At 38.9% G+C, this 21,512-nt stretch overlaps 1 protein-coding gene across 1 annotated transcript; it reads right to left on the bottom strand.

Annotated features, from left to right (window-relative positions):
* Positions 1-8,159: 8,159 nt before the first annotated feature.
* On the bottom strand, positions 8,160-21,407 carry pygl (phosphorylase, glycogen, liver). The gene is made up of 20 exons (XM_017463941.3): positions 21,123-21,407; positions 19,649-19,750; positions 19,441-19,519; positions 18,830-18,933; positions 17,601-17,732; positions 17,100-17,211; positions 16,936-17,018; positions 16,613-16,750; positions 15,976-16,068; positions 14,906-15,052; positions 14,648-14,811; positions 14,342-14,456; positions 12,847-12,948; positions 12,554-12,701; positions 12,343-12,401; positions 10,453-10,594; positions 9,898-10,105; positions 9,674-9,808; positions 9,464-9,530; positions 8,160-9,315 (listed from the first exon to the last, which is right to left on the bottom strand). Exons 1-20 carry the CDS (start codon positions 21,363-21,365, stop codon positions 9,127-9,129), a joined length of 2,562 nt encoding a protein of 853 aa, XP_017319430.1. The 5' UTR covers positions 21,366-21,407; the 3' UTR covers positions 8,160-9,126.
* Between the last annotated feature and the right edge of the window lie 105 nt (positions 21,408-21,512).

The following is a 21,512-nucleotide window of genomic DNA, read 5'->3' as shown; positions in this document are numbered from 1 at the left end:
TGAAGCACTCTTCAGAAAGGAAGGGGAGGGACGCAGAGACAAATTGTCCTCTAGCACCGCTAATGGCTGACTTGAAACGGTGCAGTGTGAGCACCTGTACACAAAATATCAACACTGCTAGAGTATTGAGATCTACCTTGTACCTACAGTCACTGGGTATTTATTGGCTGTAGCATATTAAGTGTTATAGTATTAATGTTATGGCACTACCTGTCTAGATAGGCATATCTCATCAAAGCAATCACACGGACATTTCAATGACTGGATCAGTATCACTGCTGGGATGAGAACTGTCTTTCAACCAAAAATATCCAGCTAACAGCAGCCCTGATGTCAGAAACTGGCACTGATGAAGCACTAGAAGATGATCAACACAAATTTTGTATGGAAAAAAAGACAAGATGTAGTCTGTACTGTACATCTACTAATATATTCTCTCTCTCTCTCTCTCAATTTGTTTGTTTACTACATTTTAATGCAATATCAGGAAGGCTATTTCATGGCGAGTACAAGGTAAACAATACCAAATATACAATTTACAAAAACTACATTATATAGTACAATGTAAAAATTCTTAAAAGGTCTCAGCTGATACCTATATACATCTGAGCAGTTGAGAGGTGAGGGCCTAACAATGGCAGCTTGGTAGTGCTGGGGTTTGAACTCACAACCTTCTGACCAGTTGCCTATCATCTTAACCACTGAGCTACCACTCACCCATCCTCTTATAAAACCTATGTTTCCATTAAACATGTCTCTGAACAACCCATCATCTGATAGTATCAAAAGTTTGCGGTTCAGTAGGATATTTTTGATAGTCAAAGGCGATAGACAAGGAGGACATAATGGGGGATTTCACCTGTCAGTAGAAGTCTTGAATGAACCAGCCAATACGTAGTGAACACAACTTGATTGTACCTAGACTTATAGTTAGGAGAGGATCTTATTTTTATACTAGGGTTTCTAAGTTGAGCTGTAAGTGCACTCCTGCTGCCTTATGTGATCCTAGTACCTAATCCTGACACACTTCTACTGCTATAGTTCACATTGTCTTAAGGGTATTCCTGATTCTTCCTGATGCTCTGCTTCTATCTGGATCTGCTGTACCTGTGATTAACTTTCTGCTCTAGTGGATGATTCCACAGGGATACCCTAAATATTTGCACTTCCAAAAAACAGTTTTTGCCCGGGCATCACACTTGCTTCAGTAGATAATCTCACAGAGATACTGTAGTACCTAAGAACTGCTTTTGTAAGCATAAAACTTGTCCTGTGCGCAGCCTAGGGCTTTTATTCATAATATGCTCATAGTGTGTTAAGTGTATTATAATTGCTGCAGCCATATCTCCCTGCAGTTCTCGCCTGAGTTCCTATGGATGCTAAGCAGCGTGGAGCTTGGCCCATACATTGATGGGAGACCTCCTGGGGAAAACTAAAGTTACTGGAAGTAGTATTAGTGAGGCCAGAAGGGGGTGCTCTCTCTGTTGTCTGTGTGGGGTGTAATACAGTATAGTGGTGGGGATACTACAGTATCATTTAAAAACAGCAAAGACTTTTGTATGGATGTTAAACTGAGGTCCTTAGTCTCTGTAGTCATTAAAAATCCCAAGACACTTATGGTAAAAGAGTAGGGGTATAACCCTGGTTAAATTCCCCCATTGGCCATTACCTATCATGGCCCTCTAATAATCCCCATCTCTGAATTGGCTACATCACTGTCTCCTCTCCACTAATAGCTGGTGTGTGGTGGGCGTTCTGGCACACTATGGCTGCTGTCACATCATCTAAGTGTATGCTACACACTAGTGGTGGTTGAGGAGACACCCCCCCCCCCCCCCCCATGTAAAAGCGCTTTGAGTGTCTAGAAAAGCATTAAATAAATGTAACTGTAACTAAAAGGACGGCCAGTATGAGTTGTACAAGATTACGACAATTCATAATCCCACTATCCAGTGTCACCCAGGAGAGGCTCAGGGTGTTTTTCCTCACCATGTTGCCTCTGGCTTCCTCATTAGGGATCTAAATATATTTCAGTTTACAACAATATTTATTGTTAAAATCACTATACAAATAAAAGTGAATGAATTGCATTCATGGTGAACCAACAACGTAAATGTGTCTAATAATGTGTCCAGGAAATGTGCCCAGTGTTTACCTCAGTAAACCATTTGCACTTGAAACACTGGTGAATCTGGGTTGGCAAATTGTACATAACAATAAGCTACAGATGGTTCAATCAGTTGCTCGAATTTGTCAAGGAATTGTATTTCTTTTTTGTTTTTATATTGTATGTTTCTATATCTACAGTACATGTGTGGTTGTGGTTGTGGTTGTGTCATTCTCCCATGGCTTTTTCTGTCCTTAAAGGCCCTGCCTAGCTGAAGTTTGTGAGACCAAACAAGCTTATCTCAATTCACTCTAAAAACTGTTCTGGGATCAGTTGTAGTTTTTGTACTGTATCTGTGTCTGTATCGTTGCACATGGAAACTCTCATGGTATCAGCTGGTGTGAGCTTGGGGGAGGAGTGTGTGCCATGGAGACAAGCAGGTAAGGTAAAGATGATCTGGCCCTAAAGTCCCTGATGATATAAGCAGGTCTCTGTAATCTTCACTGTAATTCACCAATCACCCGTAAGCTGCTGTGAGCATCAATGTGGATACATGAATTTAAAATGACCTGCTACTACAATCACCTGCATCCCAAATTTTCTATTGGGGATCAATAAAGTACATCTATCTATCTATCTATCTATCTATCTATCTATCTATCTATCTATCTATCTATCTATCTATCTATCTATCTATCTGGTTTTAAAATGGCATTATTTCAACAACACATAATCATAGAATCATAGAAGACTGATGATTTCACATTGCATGGATTATTGAACAGAAAAAGTATAGGTTGACACTGGTTTTTTTTTTTTTTTTAGGTCAAAAACTGTATATTCATCTTTGTTAATCAAAATTTATAAAATAAGCTGATATGGTAATTTATCAGGGCTTTAATTGTATTTTATATTTATATAAATTATAAAATAAATATATCTATAAATAAAGAAAACTTTTACTTCCAGCATGATAATAACCCGAAGTACAAATCCAAGTCAACAAAAGGAGTGGCTTCACAAACCTGTGGAATTACTTGAAGAGGGCTACGCACACGAGATCCCCTCACAATTTGATAGATCTGGAGCATTTTGGCAAGGAAGAGTGGAATAAATTTGCCAAAACAAGATGTGCAAAGTAGGAACATTCTTCTCCAAAAAGACAGAGTGCTGTATTACAAGCAATGTAATTTACTTTTTGGTTTACTGACCACAAAATCAAGGTCCTGCCATGGCCATCCCAGTCCCCTGACTTGAAACCCATAGAAAACCTGTGGGGTGAACTGAAGAGGAGAGTGCAACAGCGTGGACCTCGAAATGTGAAGGATCTGGAGAGATTCTGTATGGAGGAACGGCCTCAGATCCCTTGCCATGTATTCTTCAAACTCATCAGACATTACAGGAGAAGACTCAGAGCTCTTATCTTGGCAAAGGGAGGTAGCACAAAGTATTGACTAAAAGGGTGCCAATAATTGTTGCACATCTATATTTACAAAGATTTCTTTTTTTATAAACCTGTGTTTTGTTTGCAATTGTTTGATATCCATGAGAGCAGCGTATTTTTTAGTTATTTGGAAAAAAAAAAGATCAAAAGGTTAAACAATAAAGACAAATTTTCCCATGCTGATCTGTCTTGTAGCCTATTTAAATTCCACTATTTGCTTTGCAGCGTCACTCATTGCTTATTCAGGACCAGTATCGTAACAACTATCATTTTTGTATGCTAACTAAATTAGCTGCATTTATATTCTAACTACAGTAAGGTCTCAATATTCCTGGGACAAAATAGTGCAGTGGGTGTAAGTGTCATTATTTGTCTGTGTGAATACTTGTTGCTTAGTAGCCATGCTTGTTTTCTGCTTCACCATGTTAGTGTTGGATGGGAGTAGACAGTACATAACAGGGCTACCAGGTTACTGACTGTTTACAAAATATTAAGAGTGTGGGAATATGCACATGCAAATACTTTATTTGTAAAGACAACATGAGTAGGTCCGAAATGTGATTCTTGCATAGTGGCCCAGTGTGACAAGGTTATGCCACTGATCATATAACCGCACTTGACCTTGATCTGAAGGTAGAGAGTAAACTAGCAATGTCTGGTAGGTTTGGTTGGCTAAAACCTTCAAACATGCACAGAAACCATTACAACCCTGTTGAGAAAAAACAACAACAATAGAAACCATCACAGAAATTCTAATGGTTTCCACTACAAATACCATTACAGACCATTACTGGTCCTTAATGGTATCCACTAGACATAACATGCCGGTAAGAGACTACAGTAGAGACCCACAGGGAACATTACAGTTTCCATTAAAACCAATACAATTGTTTTACTGTTTTTTTTTTTTTTCAGCTGGGAAGGTATACCAGCACAGAGGCTTGCTATCTTTTGCAACATTCTTGGACCATTTGTGACTAGCTGCTTTTCACTTGTTTATAGGATTAAGGTTGTCTTCAGTAACTGCTTTATCTTGGTCATGGTGGATCTGGAGCCTAGTATCACTAGTATTCACTAGTATTGTACAACTCAAGACCGATCTTGAGACCACAAATCAGTGGTCTCGGTATCGGCATAAAATTTTTTGAAATTTTTGGTCTTGTCTTGGTCTCAGTCTACAAAGACTTGAAATATTTTTTCGACACCACGTGAGACCATAACATCGTGTCCATGAACAAATACTTTGTAATGTTCCTGTTACAGTACAAAATGTAAATGTCTGTCTCTGCACATGTACTTATATACTGTAGCACCTGTAAATTTCAAGTAGCTACATTTCAAAATACTTCATCTTCTTATGATCAAAATAATATAGCACAAGTAATCCACCACCCGCCCCAATAGTGCTTGCTGAATGGGCTCTCTGAAGAGCCAAACATAATTCCCTTACACACGTACACAAAATTGTGCAGCTATCTTTTGCAGTCTTTGGCGCCATCTGCTGTTTATGGTGTGTGGCTCTCTAGTTTCCAGTATCTTCTCTAACCTTAACCCTAACCCCCTAACCCCAACCCTAAACCTAACCCTAATCCCTAAACCTAACACTAACCCTAACACTAACCCTAACTCATAGCCCTGCACAGACAGACAGCTATGCAGGCAACTCCTAAAAGACATCCACATTTCAGAGCATGACAGTGACAGACCCTGTGTGTGTGTGTGTGTGTGTGTGTGTGTGTGTGTGTGTGTGTGTGTGTGTGTGTGTGTGCGCGTGTGTTGCATCTGTAGGACTACTTAAATTTACCTTTGCACAGTAAAGCCATTATTTGGTTAAATTGATCGAATGCTGACATATGAACTATTTTACATATTAATATATAAGGGCCGAGGAAACGAGAGCATTAAACTGCCCCCAAACTGGTGTGCATGTGAGGTTTTACTGAAGACAACACACACTTTGGGGAAAAAAGCTGCCACTTGTCTGTTTTAGTTAAGTTTACATGCACACTTGTTTTTTTTTATTTTTATCATTACTACTTATTGTATGTAACATCTTTTTCTTGATATTTACATTTTCGTTTTTGCACAAGTTTGTCCATTTCAAACAATCGATTCTTTAATATTAAGTCAGTTCACTGTGGAAAATTATGCAAGGAAAAATAAAGTCTTCAGTTATGAGGCAGATCAAATGCTTCCAGAAAGAAGAAGAAGAAGAAGAAGAAGAAGAAGAAGAAGAAGAAGAAGAAGAAGAAGAAGAAACAATAGCTTGGTACTTATTTCTATGTCTGTATTTTAAAGGTGGCTACACTCTGTTTCAAGCCTAAGCATTACTGTCATTTAAAACTCAAAATGAAATCAGCAGAAGGCAGTTCAAGCTCTTTTACAGTCTTGGTCACATTCTCCGGATCCTGCTGACTCACAGCATTGTAAGGATGAGCAGATAGTTACCAATGGAGTGACATCTAGCTCTGTGTGACATGTTTCCTTCATGGATGAGCAGAATGCACGATTCAAGATGAGGCCTCTTAAAGAAGAGCCTGAAGATGAAGATTACCCTTGTGGAGGAATTTTGAGTTGGACACATCTTCCAGAACTCTGAATTTCTGAAGAATCCTATAAAAGAGGAAGAAACAGAAGATAAAGTCTACCACTTCTGTGATGTTCACGGTTCGGCTCTCTTCATCCCTGATACTCCTGTTCCTCTAGGCGTCACCGACAGAGCCAGACAAACACTTCCACCCGGACTAGAGATTTGAGAGTCCAGTATTCCTCATGTGGGTCAAGGGGAGACTGTTTCAGTTGGTGCACACTTCAGACCCTACCCAGGAGAGCTAGTAGAGAGGAAGCTATGAACAGTGGATATTCCTGGGTGATATTTAAGAACAGACAGTATGAGGAATACATAGATGCCGAGAGAGGTGCGTGCTAACTGGATGAGATATGTGAATTGTGCTCATGATGAGAAGGAGCAGAACTTGGTGGCATTCTAGTTTCAAGAGGGGACTCTGTACCATTGCTTTTGAACCATTAACCCAGGATAGGAGCTTTTGGTGTGGTATGAAGAGGAATACGCCAAAGATCTCTACGTTGTCTTCGACTACCTCTGGAACAAAAAGTGTTCCCCAAATGGAATTCATAACAGCCTCCTGCTCCTCGTGTCCACTTTGCTATACATCACAGACTTCACAGATACATGAGACGATGCCACTACGAGCACATTGTGAAATTGACTGACTGATTACATTGTACATTCTGGCAGTCACAATAAACTTTAACTTTCAGCAAACATCCTCTGGTACTCTCCTTACTGGCACCTCTCAACAACAAATGCGGAAGGAACTGGACACCTGCTTAGATTGTGGGAAGAGTTTTCCTCATCAGAGTGCTCTACAATGACACCAGCGCATTCACACAGGAGAGAAGTCTACCTCTATCTTGGTCATGGTGGATATGGAGCCTAGTATCACTAGTATTCACTAGTATTGTAGTACTCAATCAAGATGGTATTGCTATAAACATTTTTTTTTAATTTTTGGTCTACAAGTCTACAAAGACTCTAAATATTTTTTTGACACCACACGAGACCATAACATATCAGTGCTCAGAGTGTGGGAAGAGTTTTAATTATGACATTGCTTTCAAACAACACCGGCTCATTCACACAGGAGAGAAGCCATATCTCAGTGAACAGTGTGGGAAGAATTTCACTCAGCAGGGTGTTTTCTGACAACACCAGCATATTCACTGCGGAGAGAAGCCATAGTACTGCTCACACTGTGCAAGGAGTTTTATTTATTCAAAAACATTTAAATGTGACATAAGTGTGCTATTACTATACAGAGCCAGCTTCTTGAATTCACACTAGCAACACTTGTAAGTCTTTTCTTATTCTGTTATAAATTTTTTAAGCCTTACTCAATTTTTAAACCCGACTGCAAGGTGAGTAACAGAGTTACAGTATGTTTGTTATGTGTTTGTTCAAGTACGTTATTGTCTCAATAGTAAAAACCTACACAGGGACTTGGTGGATGATGCACATAATCTAAGGTTAATAATAAACAAATTAAGAACGAGTCAAACAGTTGATTCTCTAAGGAGATTTTTTTTGAAAATTTACGGAAGGAGACGCCAGTGTCAATGCTTTGTAACAGTGCTCGGTATTTTTCCACCAAAGGAGAGTCTTCAGAACAGCATATGTATGTGTATATGTATCATTAACGACGTTTACATGCACATCAAATTCCATTTAAAGTTGATATTTGGGTTGCAGCCAGATTCCGAAAACGATGTTTATATGCATACTGGTATCAGAATATTCCTGTATACATGGTTGCTGTCTACACATGCACTTTTCCTTTCCTGCTGTTATTTCCCAGGAGGTTCAACATAATAATGCCTTGTGCATGTAAACGTAGTCATTGTAAAACTTAGCAAGTTGCTGTGGTGTAAGAAGAATAAAACACTTAAGATATTGTTGATTATTTTCCTATTACAGCACACCCTGTCATGTTTCATTCCTTACGTTTGTATTCTGTATTAAATGTGTCTAATTGTTACCAGCCATATAGGTATTTTAAATTAAATAATTACCACATATCAAACATGGCAAATTGTCAATGGTAAATTTATTCAATGTTTGAGGACTTGGTGGGTGTGGTGCAGGTTTGGTGGTTAAGGCTCTGGGTTACTAATAAGAATGTCAGGGGTTCAAGCTCCAGCACTGCCAAGCTGCCACTGTTGGGCCCTTGAGCCAGGTCCTTAACCCTCTCTGCTCCAGGGGTGCTGTGTCATGGCTGACACTGCCCTCTGACCCCAGCTTCCTGACATGCTGGGGTATGCGAAGAAAAGAATTTCACTGTGCTGTAATGTATATGTAATCAATAAAGACTCATTAAAATGTGAGGTGCGTAGCAACACATTTTATGTAAGAGTATTTAAGAATAAACCTTAAGTTTTAATGCCATTCATTCCATTTAAGCTCTCCCCAAATGACTCATAGTAATTATAAAATGCACAATAATTATTAGATACACTTAGATTAGATTTCTGAAATTCTGAGATCCTATGAAGTACCCAGGAGTAGACCACAGTAGACACTTCCCGAGTGGCTCCAGTATGGGTTGAATATGGGTTCCTATCACGAGAATAGATTTTAGTATGACAGGATGATGAACCACAGCAGTACTAGTGTTACAGCTCTTCATATCTGTATTAGGTTTACTGTTATTATACTGTAATATAATGTCACTATGGTTCACCTATAAAAATTTACCACTCAGTTACCTGATTTGCTAATTCAATGTTTTCAGTGTTTGTCTGACAGCAAGTACTTCCCTCAAATGGACCAGAATATAGTGGGTCTAAAAAAATCTCATTCAGGAAAAAAGGGGGGTAAAAAACTACTTTTAGCTTTAAACTGCATTTTGGACTGTATTTTAACACTGTTTTCAATACAGAGGGTTAAATATGTTAAAAATCTAAAAACATCAAAGACCTGTAAGAGATGTACTGTATACAGCAAGCATATACTGTGTATTGTAACAGCAAATCACTATATGAAACATAATGGGTGCGTTCAGATCTTGCGGAGTGCCCGCACGGTTTCTTCGATCGCTTCTCGTGGCTCGTTGGGAGGCGGGATCTTCAGGTCAGTTGGCTCCACCCCCCAGATCTCAGTGGCATATTCTGTGATTGTGCGGTCACTGGAGAATTTTCCAGAAGCAGCAATGTTCTTAATTACCATCTGTGTCCACTGTTTCTGATCCTAATACACATACACACACACACACACACAAATGCAGTTATAGACGGAGACATAGACATAATTATATTTATGATGTTTAAAGTGGTCGGAAGCTGTGAATCTAGAATGGTGTATATGTATTGGAGTTTTGGTGAGTGTGTGTTGTTACCTGATACAGAGCACTGACTCTTTCCTGACATCTAACATAGGACTCGTAGTCGGCAAAGACCTTAAAGCTGAAAGATATTTAACATTTACAATGACACTGAAGTAAATTAATGAAGGCATTAATAATATAGCAGTGTGTGGGAGTTTTGTGTGTAATGAATCTGATGTGTATATGTGTGATGTGTATAAAAAATATGTGTATATGACATACCGATCATGGTTGAAGAGCATGTTGATGATGTCACTGAACATTTCTGGTTGGTCAGGTGAGAAGTAGCCACTTTTAATCTGGTTAATGACTTGCTTTAGTTCTGGGATGCTCTTATAGTACTGCATTGCATCATACCTATATAAAGAACACACACAGACATAGAATAAGATCATATCTCATCACATGGCCATTGACTCTCCTACTTAATCTCCCTCTCTCAATACCCCTTCTGGTCCAAGGCTGCCACTTCCTCCACAATCATGCCAAAGATGAAGAGGTTTTCATGGCCGGCTTCCTCTGCCATCTCTACGTTGGCCCCGTCCATGGTGCCGATAGTTAGAGCGCCATTCAGCATGAACTTCATGTTCCCTGTGCCTGATGCCTCTGTGCCTGCAGTGGAGATCTGCTCAGAGAGATCTGTTGCAGGGATTACTGAACAAACACACGCGCACACACACAAGTCCACACACACACACACACACACACACACACACACACACACACGCACACACACACACACACCCACACACACACAAACACACACACACACAAACACACACACACAGGGCTGAGTTAACAATCAGTTAGCAAAGCTAGCATACTTAAATTATTACATATAAAAATGAAATTAAAATACGGTATTACATATAGTTTTCTATAGTATGTCTATTAAATGACAAAATATAATACAATGCAAATGTATTTCAATACAGCCCATCTCTGTGCAGTGGGCATGAGGTGGTTTTAAATTCACAGTTAACCTTTATGTGTGTATTTACCTTTCTCTGCCAGAGACACTCTGTAGTTCTCCAGATAAATGACCTTCAGTTTGTTACCAATAATGGGGTCATTATTGATCACATCTGCAACAGTGGTGATGAGCTTAATGATCATCTTAGCCATGTGATATCCAGGCGCAGCCTATGTACACACAAAGACATACTCCACTAATATTGGCACCCTTGGTAAATATGAGCAAAGAAGGCCATGGAAATTGTCTTTATTGTTTAAAATTTAGATCTTTTGTTTAAAAAATTCACAAAAATACTCTGCTCCCATGGAGATTATTAAAAAATATATAAATTTGTTAAATATAGATGTGCAACAATTATTGGCACCATTATAGTCAATACTTTGTGCTACCTCCCTTTACCAAGATAACAGCTGTGAGTCTTCTCCTATAATGCCTGATGAGGTTGGAGAATACATGGCAAAGGATCTGAGACCATTCCTCCATACAGAATCTCTCCAGATCCTTCATATTTCAAGGTTCATGCTGGTGGACTCTCCTTTTCAGTTCACCACACACGTTTTCTATGGGGCTCAAGTCAGGGGACTGGGATGGTCATGGCAGAACCTTGATTTTGTGATCAGTAAACCATTTTTGTGGATGTATGTTTTGGATCATTGTCCTGCTGGAAAATACAACCAAGGCCCATTTTAAGCTTTCTGGCAGAGGCAGTCAGGTTTTCATTTAATATCTGTTGATATTTGAGTCCATGATGCCATGTATCCTAACAAAATGTCCAGGTCGTCTGGCAGAAAAACATCCCCAACACATTAAAGAGCCACCACCATATTTAACTGTGGGCATGAAGTACTTTTCCATATGGCTACCTCGCTCTGTGCGCCAAAACCACCTCTGGTGTTTATTGCCAAAAAGCTCCATATTGGTTTCATCTGACCATAGAACCCGATCCCATTTGAAGTTCCAGTAGTGTTTGGCAAACCGAAGATGCTTGAGTTTGTTTTTGGATGAGAGTAAAGGCTTTTTACTTGAAACCCTTCCAAACAAATTGTGGTGATGTAAATGACTTTGGATTGTAGTTTTGGAGACTTTCTGACCCCAAGGCAAAACTGCCTTCTGAATTCTCTAGCTGTGATCCTTGGAGATTTTTCGGACATTCGAACCATCCTCTTCACAGTGCGTTGAGACAATATAGACACACGTCCTCTTCCAGGTCGATTTATAACATTTCCAGTTGACTGGAACTTCTTAATTATTGCTGCGATGGTGGAAATGGGCATTTTCAATGCTTGTGCTATTTTCTTATAGCCGCTTCCCATTTTGTGAATCCCAACAAACTTTTGCTGCCCATCACAGCTATATTCCTTGGTCTTACCCATTGTTATGAATGACTAAGGGAATTTGGCCTACGTGTTAGCTCATATTTATACCCCTTTGAAAGAGGAAGTTATGGTCGAACAATTTCCTGTTCCTAGTCACCCAGGTGTAGTAAAAAAAATTAAAACATCAATAGGAATATACTTCCAGAGCATTTTATAACTTTCCACTGACAGAACACATTAGATCCTGGTGAATTATTGATAGGCCTACTTGTTTATTATTATTATTATTATTATTTATTGAGGTTTGGATTAAAAGCATTGATGTTTGTATTAAAACAAAAATTACGGACCCCTAACTTTGCTTCTCAGAACCTTGTACCATACTAAAGGGTCTCTTTTTTTTTGCATCACTCATACATCACTGCAGGAGTCTTCAGTCTCTCCTGCAAGAGATGCAGTCAGGTGTATATCAGGGAAACCAAGAGGAAACTGGCTTGTTTTGTTGAGCAGCTTCCCACCTGAAGGAAAGTTTTTCTTTCCAGTAGTGAGACTTTTGAACATCAATGAATATTTTTTTTTGAGTATTAATTGTGTGTCACCTTGCCACCAATAATCACAGTGCGTGGTACAAATGGTGCTGCTGGTCTGGTCTTAATGCCTGAAAAAAAGAAACAGAACATCATCACAGATTACACAGATAAAGCTTAGGAGTCAGCAGGACACAGACATTTATGTGCAAATCAATTAATGTACATATATTGGAGGCAACTGATGAATGTGTTAATGCATGCGTGTACATTATGTACGTACGGTTGTACATAGTGATGACGTGAAGGCAATTGAGGAGCTGTCGTTTGTACTCATGAATTCTTTTCACTTGAACGTCAAACATAGAGGCAGGGTTTATCTTCACTTTGTACTCTCTCTCCAAGTACTGTGCAAACTTCCGCTTGTTGTCCTGATCACACACACAAAGATGATTAATAACCACAATGTAAACAACAATGCATTAACATCTCTCCTGCTTTTTAATTTTTTTTACAGGTTGTACATGCAGCCCACGGTGTATAATGGGCATGAATGGTCATGGTGTGTGTCCAAACCTGTTTGACTTTAGCTACGTCTCTGATAAATACATTATCATCCACCAGATCATTCAGCTTCTGTAACTGCATCAGGTCTTTTACATAGTCTTCTCCGATCACCTACATATAAACACACCAAAAGATTTAAAAAAAAAAAAAAAAAAAGTTTCACTGCCCTTACGGATCAGGTACACATTAATCAACTTTCTAGTAATATTGTGTGTTTCTGTCAGAATTTGGAAGCGTTTCACTCATCGTTTACTCATGTAAACTTTTGAATGAATCATACTTACAGTACAAGGTCTGTTTTAATAAGAGTACTTTTTAGTCAAACTTGAATGTACATTTGACAATATTCTTATGATATCACGTATTGTAGATGAATGCGGATGCAAGTACAGATTTTATTTAAGTAAGGTGCAGCCAGATAACCAAAATTGTGAAAACACGAACCAAGAATACTAGGCAAACACATCCAGGCAATAAACAGAAATGTGGCCCACACAAAGGCACACAAACACAACAGAAGCTTGACAGTGAGAAGCTAAAACACTGCAACTTAACTAATGGTGCTAATCATGGTGAAACAAGACACAGGTGTGAGTGATTGAAAACATGTGACGTGGTCATGTGACATGCTGAGGCTGATGGGTAATGTAATTCAATGGCGATTCAGGCATAACCATGACATATAACATCATGATGTTTTTGTTTTCTTTTCTAATATGGTAGCTGTTCTTTCCCTCTTTTATGCTACTAAAGATTCTTTAATTGGTTCCTTATCATCTATCATCCTCTCACATCTCAGTGAGATCACGATGAGGTCAGGCCTTACTCCAATCGAAATGTTTCACCAATCAAATGTTGTCATGTTGAGAGTGACAAAGGCAGAACCATTGATTCAGCATAGGCATGGGTTCTTGAAAATGCACTTTTCACCAGCGTGTCATAAATAAAACCTTCTGTATATAACATTGTGGGTACTTCAGAAAATTTAGCGCTTTACACTTATTAGCTACATTGAAATGGTTGCGCGCAACCATTAGTTGTGCTAATGTTCTTTCACAGACAAGAGGGGTCCCTTCTGTTTCATGTAAAAAATAAAACGATATGTTTATAACTAAATGATTTGTGTCTCCATTCATTTACATGAAGTAGTTTTCATCACCATTACTACAAGTTTTGGTATTTTAATTCAAATTTTATGTCTTTTTCGATAGTAGAGGACTCATTTACTTACTTTTCCCTTTAACTGTGTGGTTAAATTTTTAGATTTTGCTGCCTGCCTGAGAAAATTGACAGAAAATGTAGGCGTGAAATGAAGAAGGTATAAACCTTTATAGATTTAGATGTAAAAATATATAAATTTAAATAAAGACTTAAATATAAACTTAAATAAAGTCTTTGGATGTTTTACCCAGTGCAGGTTGTGTGTGTGTGTGTGTTGAGTGCGTTGTCTGTTTTTTTTTTTTTTTTTTGTGTGTGTGTGTGTGTGTGTGTGTGTGTGTGTTACCTCTGCGATTAGGTCAGCCAGTCCTGGGTTGCACAGCAGGAGCCAGCGCCGTGGAGTGATTCCATTTGTTTTGTTCTGGAATTTTTCTTCTTCCAGTTCACTGAAATCATGGAATCTAAGAGGAGGCAGAAAAAAAAATCTAAACGTCTGGACACGTGTGCTATGCTGTGTGCTACTGCTTTGAGGATGATAAATGTGATTAAGTAAGATTAATGTGTATATGAATCTCACATCTTTTTTGATATCATTAAATTATATGAATGTGGGTGTGTGATGATCTATGCTTGATTTATGTGTGTGACTCACACTTCATTTTTGATGATGTTGGAGTGAATCTCAGCGACTCCATTAACAGCATGGGATCCAACAATGCACAGGTGAGCCATGTTCACTTTCTTCCCACCATCCTCCTCAATCAGAGACATCCTACGTAAACGGTCCAGATCCCCAGGGAACAGGGATGCTACTTGCTACAAAAATACACAAATACTGCTTTTGACTGCTTTCATTTTGCATTTAAAATGTGATTGCAAGAAAAGGGAGTTTGTGTATGTCCACACTCACGTCCAGGTGTATCTGGTTGATCTGGTAAATAATTTGTAGATGGCGTGGTAGGAGTTTCTCCAGCAGATGAATAGGCCAGCGCTCTAGAGCCTCAGGGAGCACAGTGTGATTGGTGTAGGCAAAGGTGCGCCTAGTGAGATCCCATGCCTACACACAGAAAAAGAGTTTATCCTAAATTCTATCATTGATGGCTCAGTGGTTAAGTCTGTAGGCTGCTGATCAAAAGGTTGGGGGTTCAAGCAAGGCCCTTAATCTGATTTGCTCCAGGGGACTAAAACATGTGCTCTGAACCCAGCTTCCTAGGATATGTGAAGAAAAGAATTTCCCTGTACTGTAATGTATGCGTGACAAATAAAGTCTTTCTTCTTATTCGTTCTTCTTCATGAACAAAGTGGGAATGCCAGTCCAGTCCATCTCAGGACTCAGGACTTATAAAAGGGAGGAAATCAATGCTACTCCTCTGTAATTGTGTATATATATATATATATATATATATATATATATATATATATATATATATATATATATATATATACATACACAATGATATATTCTAAGCCAAAACTGGACCAGCCCTCATCTGCCTGAAGGCACTTATTAAACCTGCACCCTGTTCATTTTGAGTCTCTAAGACGGCTTGCTTTGACCCACTATCCCTCAAGATACAAGCATTCATCAAGACCCATCTCTGTGATTACACCTACAGTAGGTGGAGGAATGAACCTCCACTGGTCGTCCGAACACTGGGTCACTTCCGAAGATCTACCTCTTTATTAAGCAAATTTATAAATGTAAAAAAAAATCCTTTGACTACTGCATTTTTCTTGCTGTACTAACCTTGTTCTAACAGGTATTTAGCTTGGTAGTATTCTTAGACCCTGATAGTATTCTTTATCCTAGATCCTAGATCATAATCTATTTGTATTAGCATGGGTATATGTTTTTGATGGAGACTACAAAGAACTTCTGTAAGTCTCTCTATATATAAGTGTCTGCAAACTAATTTAAATGTACATTTGGACTATAAGATGAAGGCCTTGTTAACATTTATATGGGTGTGTATCTCTCACTGTGTCCCACTCCAACTTCTCAATGTCCACAAAGATCCTCATTAGCTCAGGGATGGCCATGGCAGGGTGTGTGTCATTCAGTTGGATGGCCACCTGAGGCACAGATACACATACACACAATGTTTTAACACCGGTGTTTTCAGAAACCAGATTGAGTTACAATAGTTCAGATGGTACGTGGGTAGAAAAGTGTGATGGCAGGAAATCTTTCACAGCACAGGCGCCAGAACGTCACAAGTGAGGGGATGATGGATGGTAGGGTGGAAAGCATTGGCACTGGCAAGTGTTGGCATATATATTATGTAGGTTTTACACTGAAAGGCAGCTGAACTCAACCATAAATCGCTTTATCAATTTATCATGTTGAATAATGATAAACACAAAAGAAACACCATCTGGTTTTGGCATATTATCCAAATGATTGAATTCTCTTATTGCTAAAGCAGAAATTATAGACAGCTTTTCCCTGATCGGATTGGTTTGTTAGCTTGAAAGATGTTTTAATTCTGTTACCAAAATGAATGAATATCAATTTCCAAACATGATTTAAGTTCTAATCCAGATTGTATATAAGTGTGTAGGCTCCAAAAAAAACGCCCAATGGCTTTCCCCGCTCCAGCACCAGTGTTAGACAAACCTTCTCAGGAAAGCTCTCGAAAGACAGGGGGACAGAGCTATTCTTTTTCGAGGTCTTAAAGCGCCGAATCACATCCTGCAGAGTCGCTGCCACCACAAAGTACTCCTGCTTCAGTCGCAATTCTTTACCTTCAAAAAACTACAGCACAACAAAATGCCATGGATTTTTACTACCACAGTCATTTTCTATTCTAAGAATTCTCTATTCTTAGGATTAACCGTATACTAGGTAAGATTTTGTTAGGATTTGCAGTTAAGATTGGTTCACAAGAACTACTCCTAGGAGTAATACTACACTATAAGGAGTGGATAAGCAGGACACACATTGTCATTGGGGTAGAGCACTCTGGAAATGTTCTCAGCCAGGTTCCGATCCAAAACAGCCTGGATGTAATCCCCAACATTGACTGAGGATAGAATAAATACACATGAAACCTGAGTGTGTGATTGAACAGAGCACATATGTATATGTATGACTAATCACCCACAGTCTCGAAGGTTGAAGTCATTGGGAGCTCGTGCAGACCACAGCCGCATTGTGTTTACAGTGTTGTTCATGTAGCCAGGGATGGGTGTGTCATAGGGCATAGCCAGTACCACCTAAAAGAAGACAACACACTCGTACAGTACTTCCAGCTATATAAGTATATAAAAACCCAATTCCAAAAAAGTTGGCACGCTGTGTAAAATATAAATAAATGTCAATAAAAACATAATGCAATGATGTGCAAATCTCATAAACCCATATGTTATTCACAATAGGACATAGAAAACATATCAAATGTTTAAACTAAGTAAATATACCATTTTAAGAAAAAAATAAGGTAATTTTGAATTTGATGGCCGCAACACATCTCAAAAAAGTGGGGACGGGGGCAACAAAAGGCTGGAAAAGTAAGTTTTACTAAAAAGAAATAGCCGGAGGTTAACTGGCATCCACTGATAGATCGTATATTGTTGGTGACAGTGTGCTGTTTGTAAGAGGAGACCTGTGTATCAACCCATTTAGATCCTTCCTCAGTCTCCTCTACTCGTCCATAAAAATGCACTGGCAGCATGTACTCAGGACGAGCCTTCTCCCACGGGTTTCCATACCTCAGCCAATCATCAGCTTCCTCCACCTAATGAACAAGACATTTAATCGATTGCCTTTAATATGGCCATCAATATGTAGCTGGAATATAAAATTAAGAATAACTATATACACCACAATAGCAGTAAAAATACCCAAGGAAAATATGTACGGATTCATAATGCCTTTCACGATATCTCTGTATGTGTGTGATTAGGTTTCTGTTGTTTAAAGTCCAAGTGTGTGTTTGCAGTTCTGACACATGTCAGCTTGGGATTTCTATTGGTTCCCTGCTATCAGCAGCGTGAACCCTGTGCACCCCATGCACACACACAGGTTACACTCCTGACGCACATACAGCGTAAGATATAATAAAAGAGAGAGAGAGAGAGAGAGAGAGAGAGAGAGAGAGAGAGAGAGAGAGAGAGAAATTGTGCATGGAAGATGGGAGTATGACCTACATCTTCATAACAGACCCATGTTTTAAACAGTTCAAGTTAAAAATTGTTTCTAATAAGCTGGTTTGGTGGTTTGTCATTAGACATGAGTAGTGAGTTGACCATGTGTATATGTCGCTGCTAACTGATCAAAGCAGAAGCAGTGATGACGCTGACTACTATGCCACAGACACAATCTAATCTCATGTGCACTCTTGCTCTGGGTCTGCTTCGTTTCTAACTGACAAACTGTTGGTACAATATTATTATGTTAATATGCAAACTGAAATCACCCACATACCTACATCCCCATTACTCTTGTAATATTGGAACCTAAAAGGCTCTTATATTTTATGATTCAAAAAATACATGTTCGGTCACATACTTACAACTATGTTTCTGAAGAATAACTGGCAAAACCACTGCAGTGCCAGTTTTTGTACATTGATGAGTCAGTGCCTTCAAATTAATCATAATTTAAATCACACCTTACTTTCTTTTAAGGTGTATATAACTTTAAAGAAGTTTATTTGACCTTTCTCTGATAGCAATATGCACCTATTTGTGTGAGTTGTATAAACAGCCCGAGTGTGCCTTTGAGAACTGCCAGCTCTATAGTCTCTAATTGCCTGACAAACACTCAGATAGAGTAATTACATGATATGATATGATGTGATAGTCATAGCAGCTTTTCAATCTGGTTATTTACCTGCCAGCCATCTTTGATTTTCTGATTGAAGATCCCATACTCGTAACGGATCCCATAACCATATGCGGCTAAGCCCAGAGTTGCCATAGAGTCCAGAAAACATGCTATAAACATGAACAACATAAACACATATACATGGCCATGAAGAACTTCAGATAACTGAGTTTGAACAAGTGTGAACTTGTTTTGCCTCTCAGCACTAAATTGTGAAAATCAGGTGTTTAACACTGTGGTCAGTAGATCTAATCATGCTCCTGCTGAGACTTCTGAGTTTATAGTCTGTTGTGACTGGATTGCATAGAGAGGCCCATAGAGCAACAATAAAATGTTCATATGATTTCCCGATGTCATGAAAAACATTTTCTTCGTAAATATAATGTGAATGCCTGTGTGTTGTGTTTGTACTGCATATTTCTAGGGTTGTTAATTTCCCATTCTGGCCTGGAGCTGCCAGTTCTGCTCACACTCCACATTAACAAAAATGACATTTGCAGTAACAGACGCTGCTAAAGCCTTGTGGGGACTAAGAGGAACAAGAGCAGCAGGAGACACAGAAGGGCAGAGGAAGGAAGAATGGCGGATTGAGGCAGAGTGCTGGAAAACTGTAAGACCTGCCAGTCGGCCTAGTCCTCCATTCCCTAATCCTGCGTCCTCCTCCATATCCTCCAGATCCTCCATGTCCAAGCCCAACTAAGATGCGAGAGAGGAAAGTAAACACTTTAGTCCATTCTAGATCATAGAAATCAGATATACTGAGTGTACTCAGTTCAGTAAACAAGTAATCAGTGCTCTCTTTCTCTTCTTGTCACACATTCTTACTTGATAGATGGCCTCATCACAGGCGTTCTGCAGTCCTAAATTGATCATGGTGTTCTGTAGAGCTCTGCCCATATAGAACTCCAGGGAGAGGTAATACACACGCTGTAACACATGTTTCAAAATGACTGAGCATCCAGTCAACAGAACAGCACAGGAAAGGCATAACAAACTGAGCATGATTAATCTTGGCAATGTCTGTATCTGAAACAGATCTGCATTTAATTAGTTATGAAAACAAGTTAATCTCCCTTAACTGATTTCCCAAGTGAATCTCCCAGTTTTGTAATTTGACCAGCTTGATCTATAACAAATTCAAGATCTCAATAACCTGAATCGGTTATGTAAAAATACAAATATGTATAATATACAAAATAAAAACAAATAAATAAAAATCAGACTGCCCATCCTCTTGCAGAAAAACATATACATTTGATTTTTTTTTAATAATAATGTTTTTCACATGTGATAATGTGAGTAATATGTGATCATATAAAAAAGATATGAAGGCATATTTCACCATCCTGTGCTCTGAAACTGCAGATGTGAATTCAAGTAAACAGACGTGACATCATATGCGATCATGTGGGAAATAAAACCACGTGCACTATGTATAAAAATAAATGATGTGCTGTGCATTTATATACATGATATACATGTTTATATGTGTACATAGTATTCTAACTAATCCAGAGATACACAAAAACATTAGAATATACCCTTGTCCTGGCTTTCTTAGTTTGAACTCTAGATTTATCTCACTGCTAGTTGAACCTACAAACTGCAAATATTCAACTTAAACCCAAGCTTAAAAACAATACAGAGAATATAATAGAAGATTTGTTTTATTGAATTCTAATAAACTGACATACACAGCAACATGAAGAATGATCAAATTTGCTTCACCTTTATTAACCATCTATACAAAGATTACCATGGGGCTCAGGAGTTTTGCACTTCTGTATTGCTGGAATTACAGCCTGGACATTAAATCATTAGAATTTTGGCATGGATGTGATATTGGACTCCTTTTCATCTACATATTTGATGAACACTATAGAAATCAAGTCTTTAAAAGAACCAGGAGGTCCTCAAGTAAACCAAAAATAGCTCCTCTATGGAGAATCTTTCCTGGTACCTTTGTTTATAAGAGTTTACCATTTACAGGAGAGGTCATTGGTTTCAGACAAAACCAGTGACACCACATTACCAATAGAAATGTTGGTCCCTGACAGGTTAATAAATTGAACCGACCATCCATTTTTCTTTTTCTTTTAGTTCCTTTGGGTTTTCTTGGTTCAAATATCTACTCAGATTTCTTGGTATAATCGCCATCCTTCCTACTTTTATACTGTACTTCAATCACAGGTTGAACAGCACCAAATAAAGGAGCTGGAGTAAGATAATCATGAGAGTTTTATCCTCCTCATTTAGAATTTCAGACTAAAAACCTTACCCAGGTCTCCTGTGACCTCACCTTTGGGTCCTTCTCATAGTAGTACTGCTGTGTCCGGATCCAGCGACCCACCAGGTGATCCCTCACCGTGTGTGCCAGGGCGTAATAATAATCAAGTGGTGTGGCCACATTCCTGTCCTTCACCAGAGTGAAATGCAAGTGCCGATTGAAGCCCTTTTTCAGCTCTGCAACATTTTCCACCCCGACGATCCCGCGGATGCTGATCTGCTTGCGTTTCTCCTGGTCAGTGAGCGGAGTGGCCATGCTGAGGGTCTGCAATTCTGGAACAAACTGATTTGATCTGTGGAGTTCTTTGATCTGAACTTTAGTCTAAGTTAAATAGACAGAGGCGGCTCAGGCCTCATGCTCTCTCATTGGTCATTCACATGAGGGACAGTATAAAAGAACAGA

Source organism: Ictalurus punctatus, chromosome 3 (assembly GCF_001660625.3).
Source record: "Ictalurus punctatus breed USDA103 chromosome 3, Coco_2.0, whole genome shotgun sequence".
Classification (NCBI taxonomy): domain Eukaryota; kingdom Metazoa; phylum Chordata; class Actinopteri; order Siluriformes; family Ictaluridae; genus Ictalurus; species Ictalurus punctatus.
Note: the sequence above shows the minus strand (reverse complement) of the source record. Positions and strands in the feature narration are given on the sequence as shown.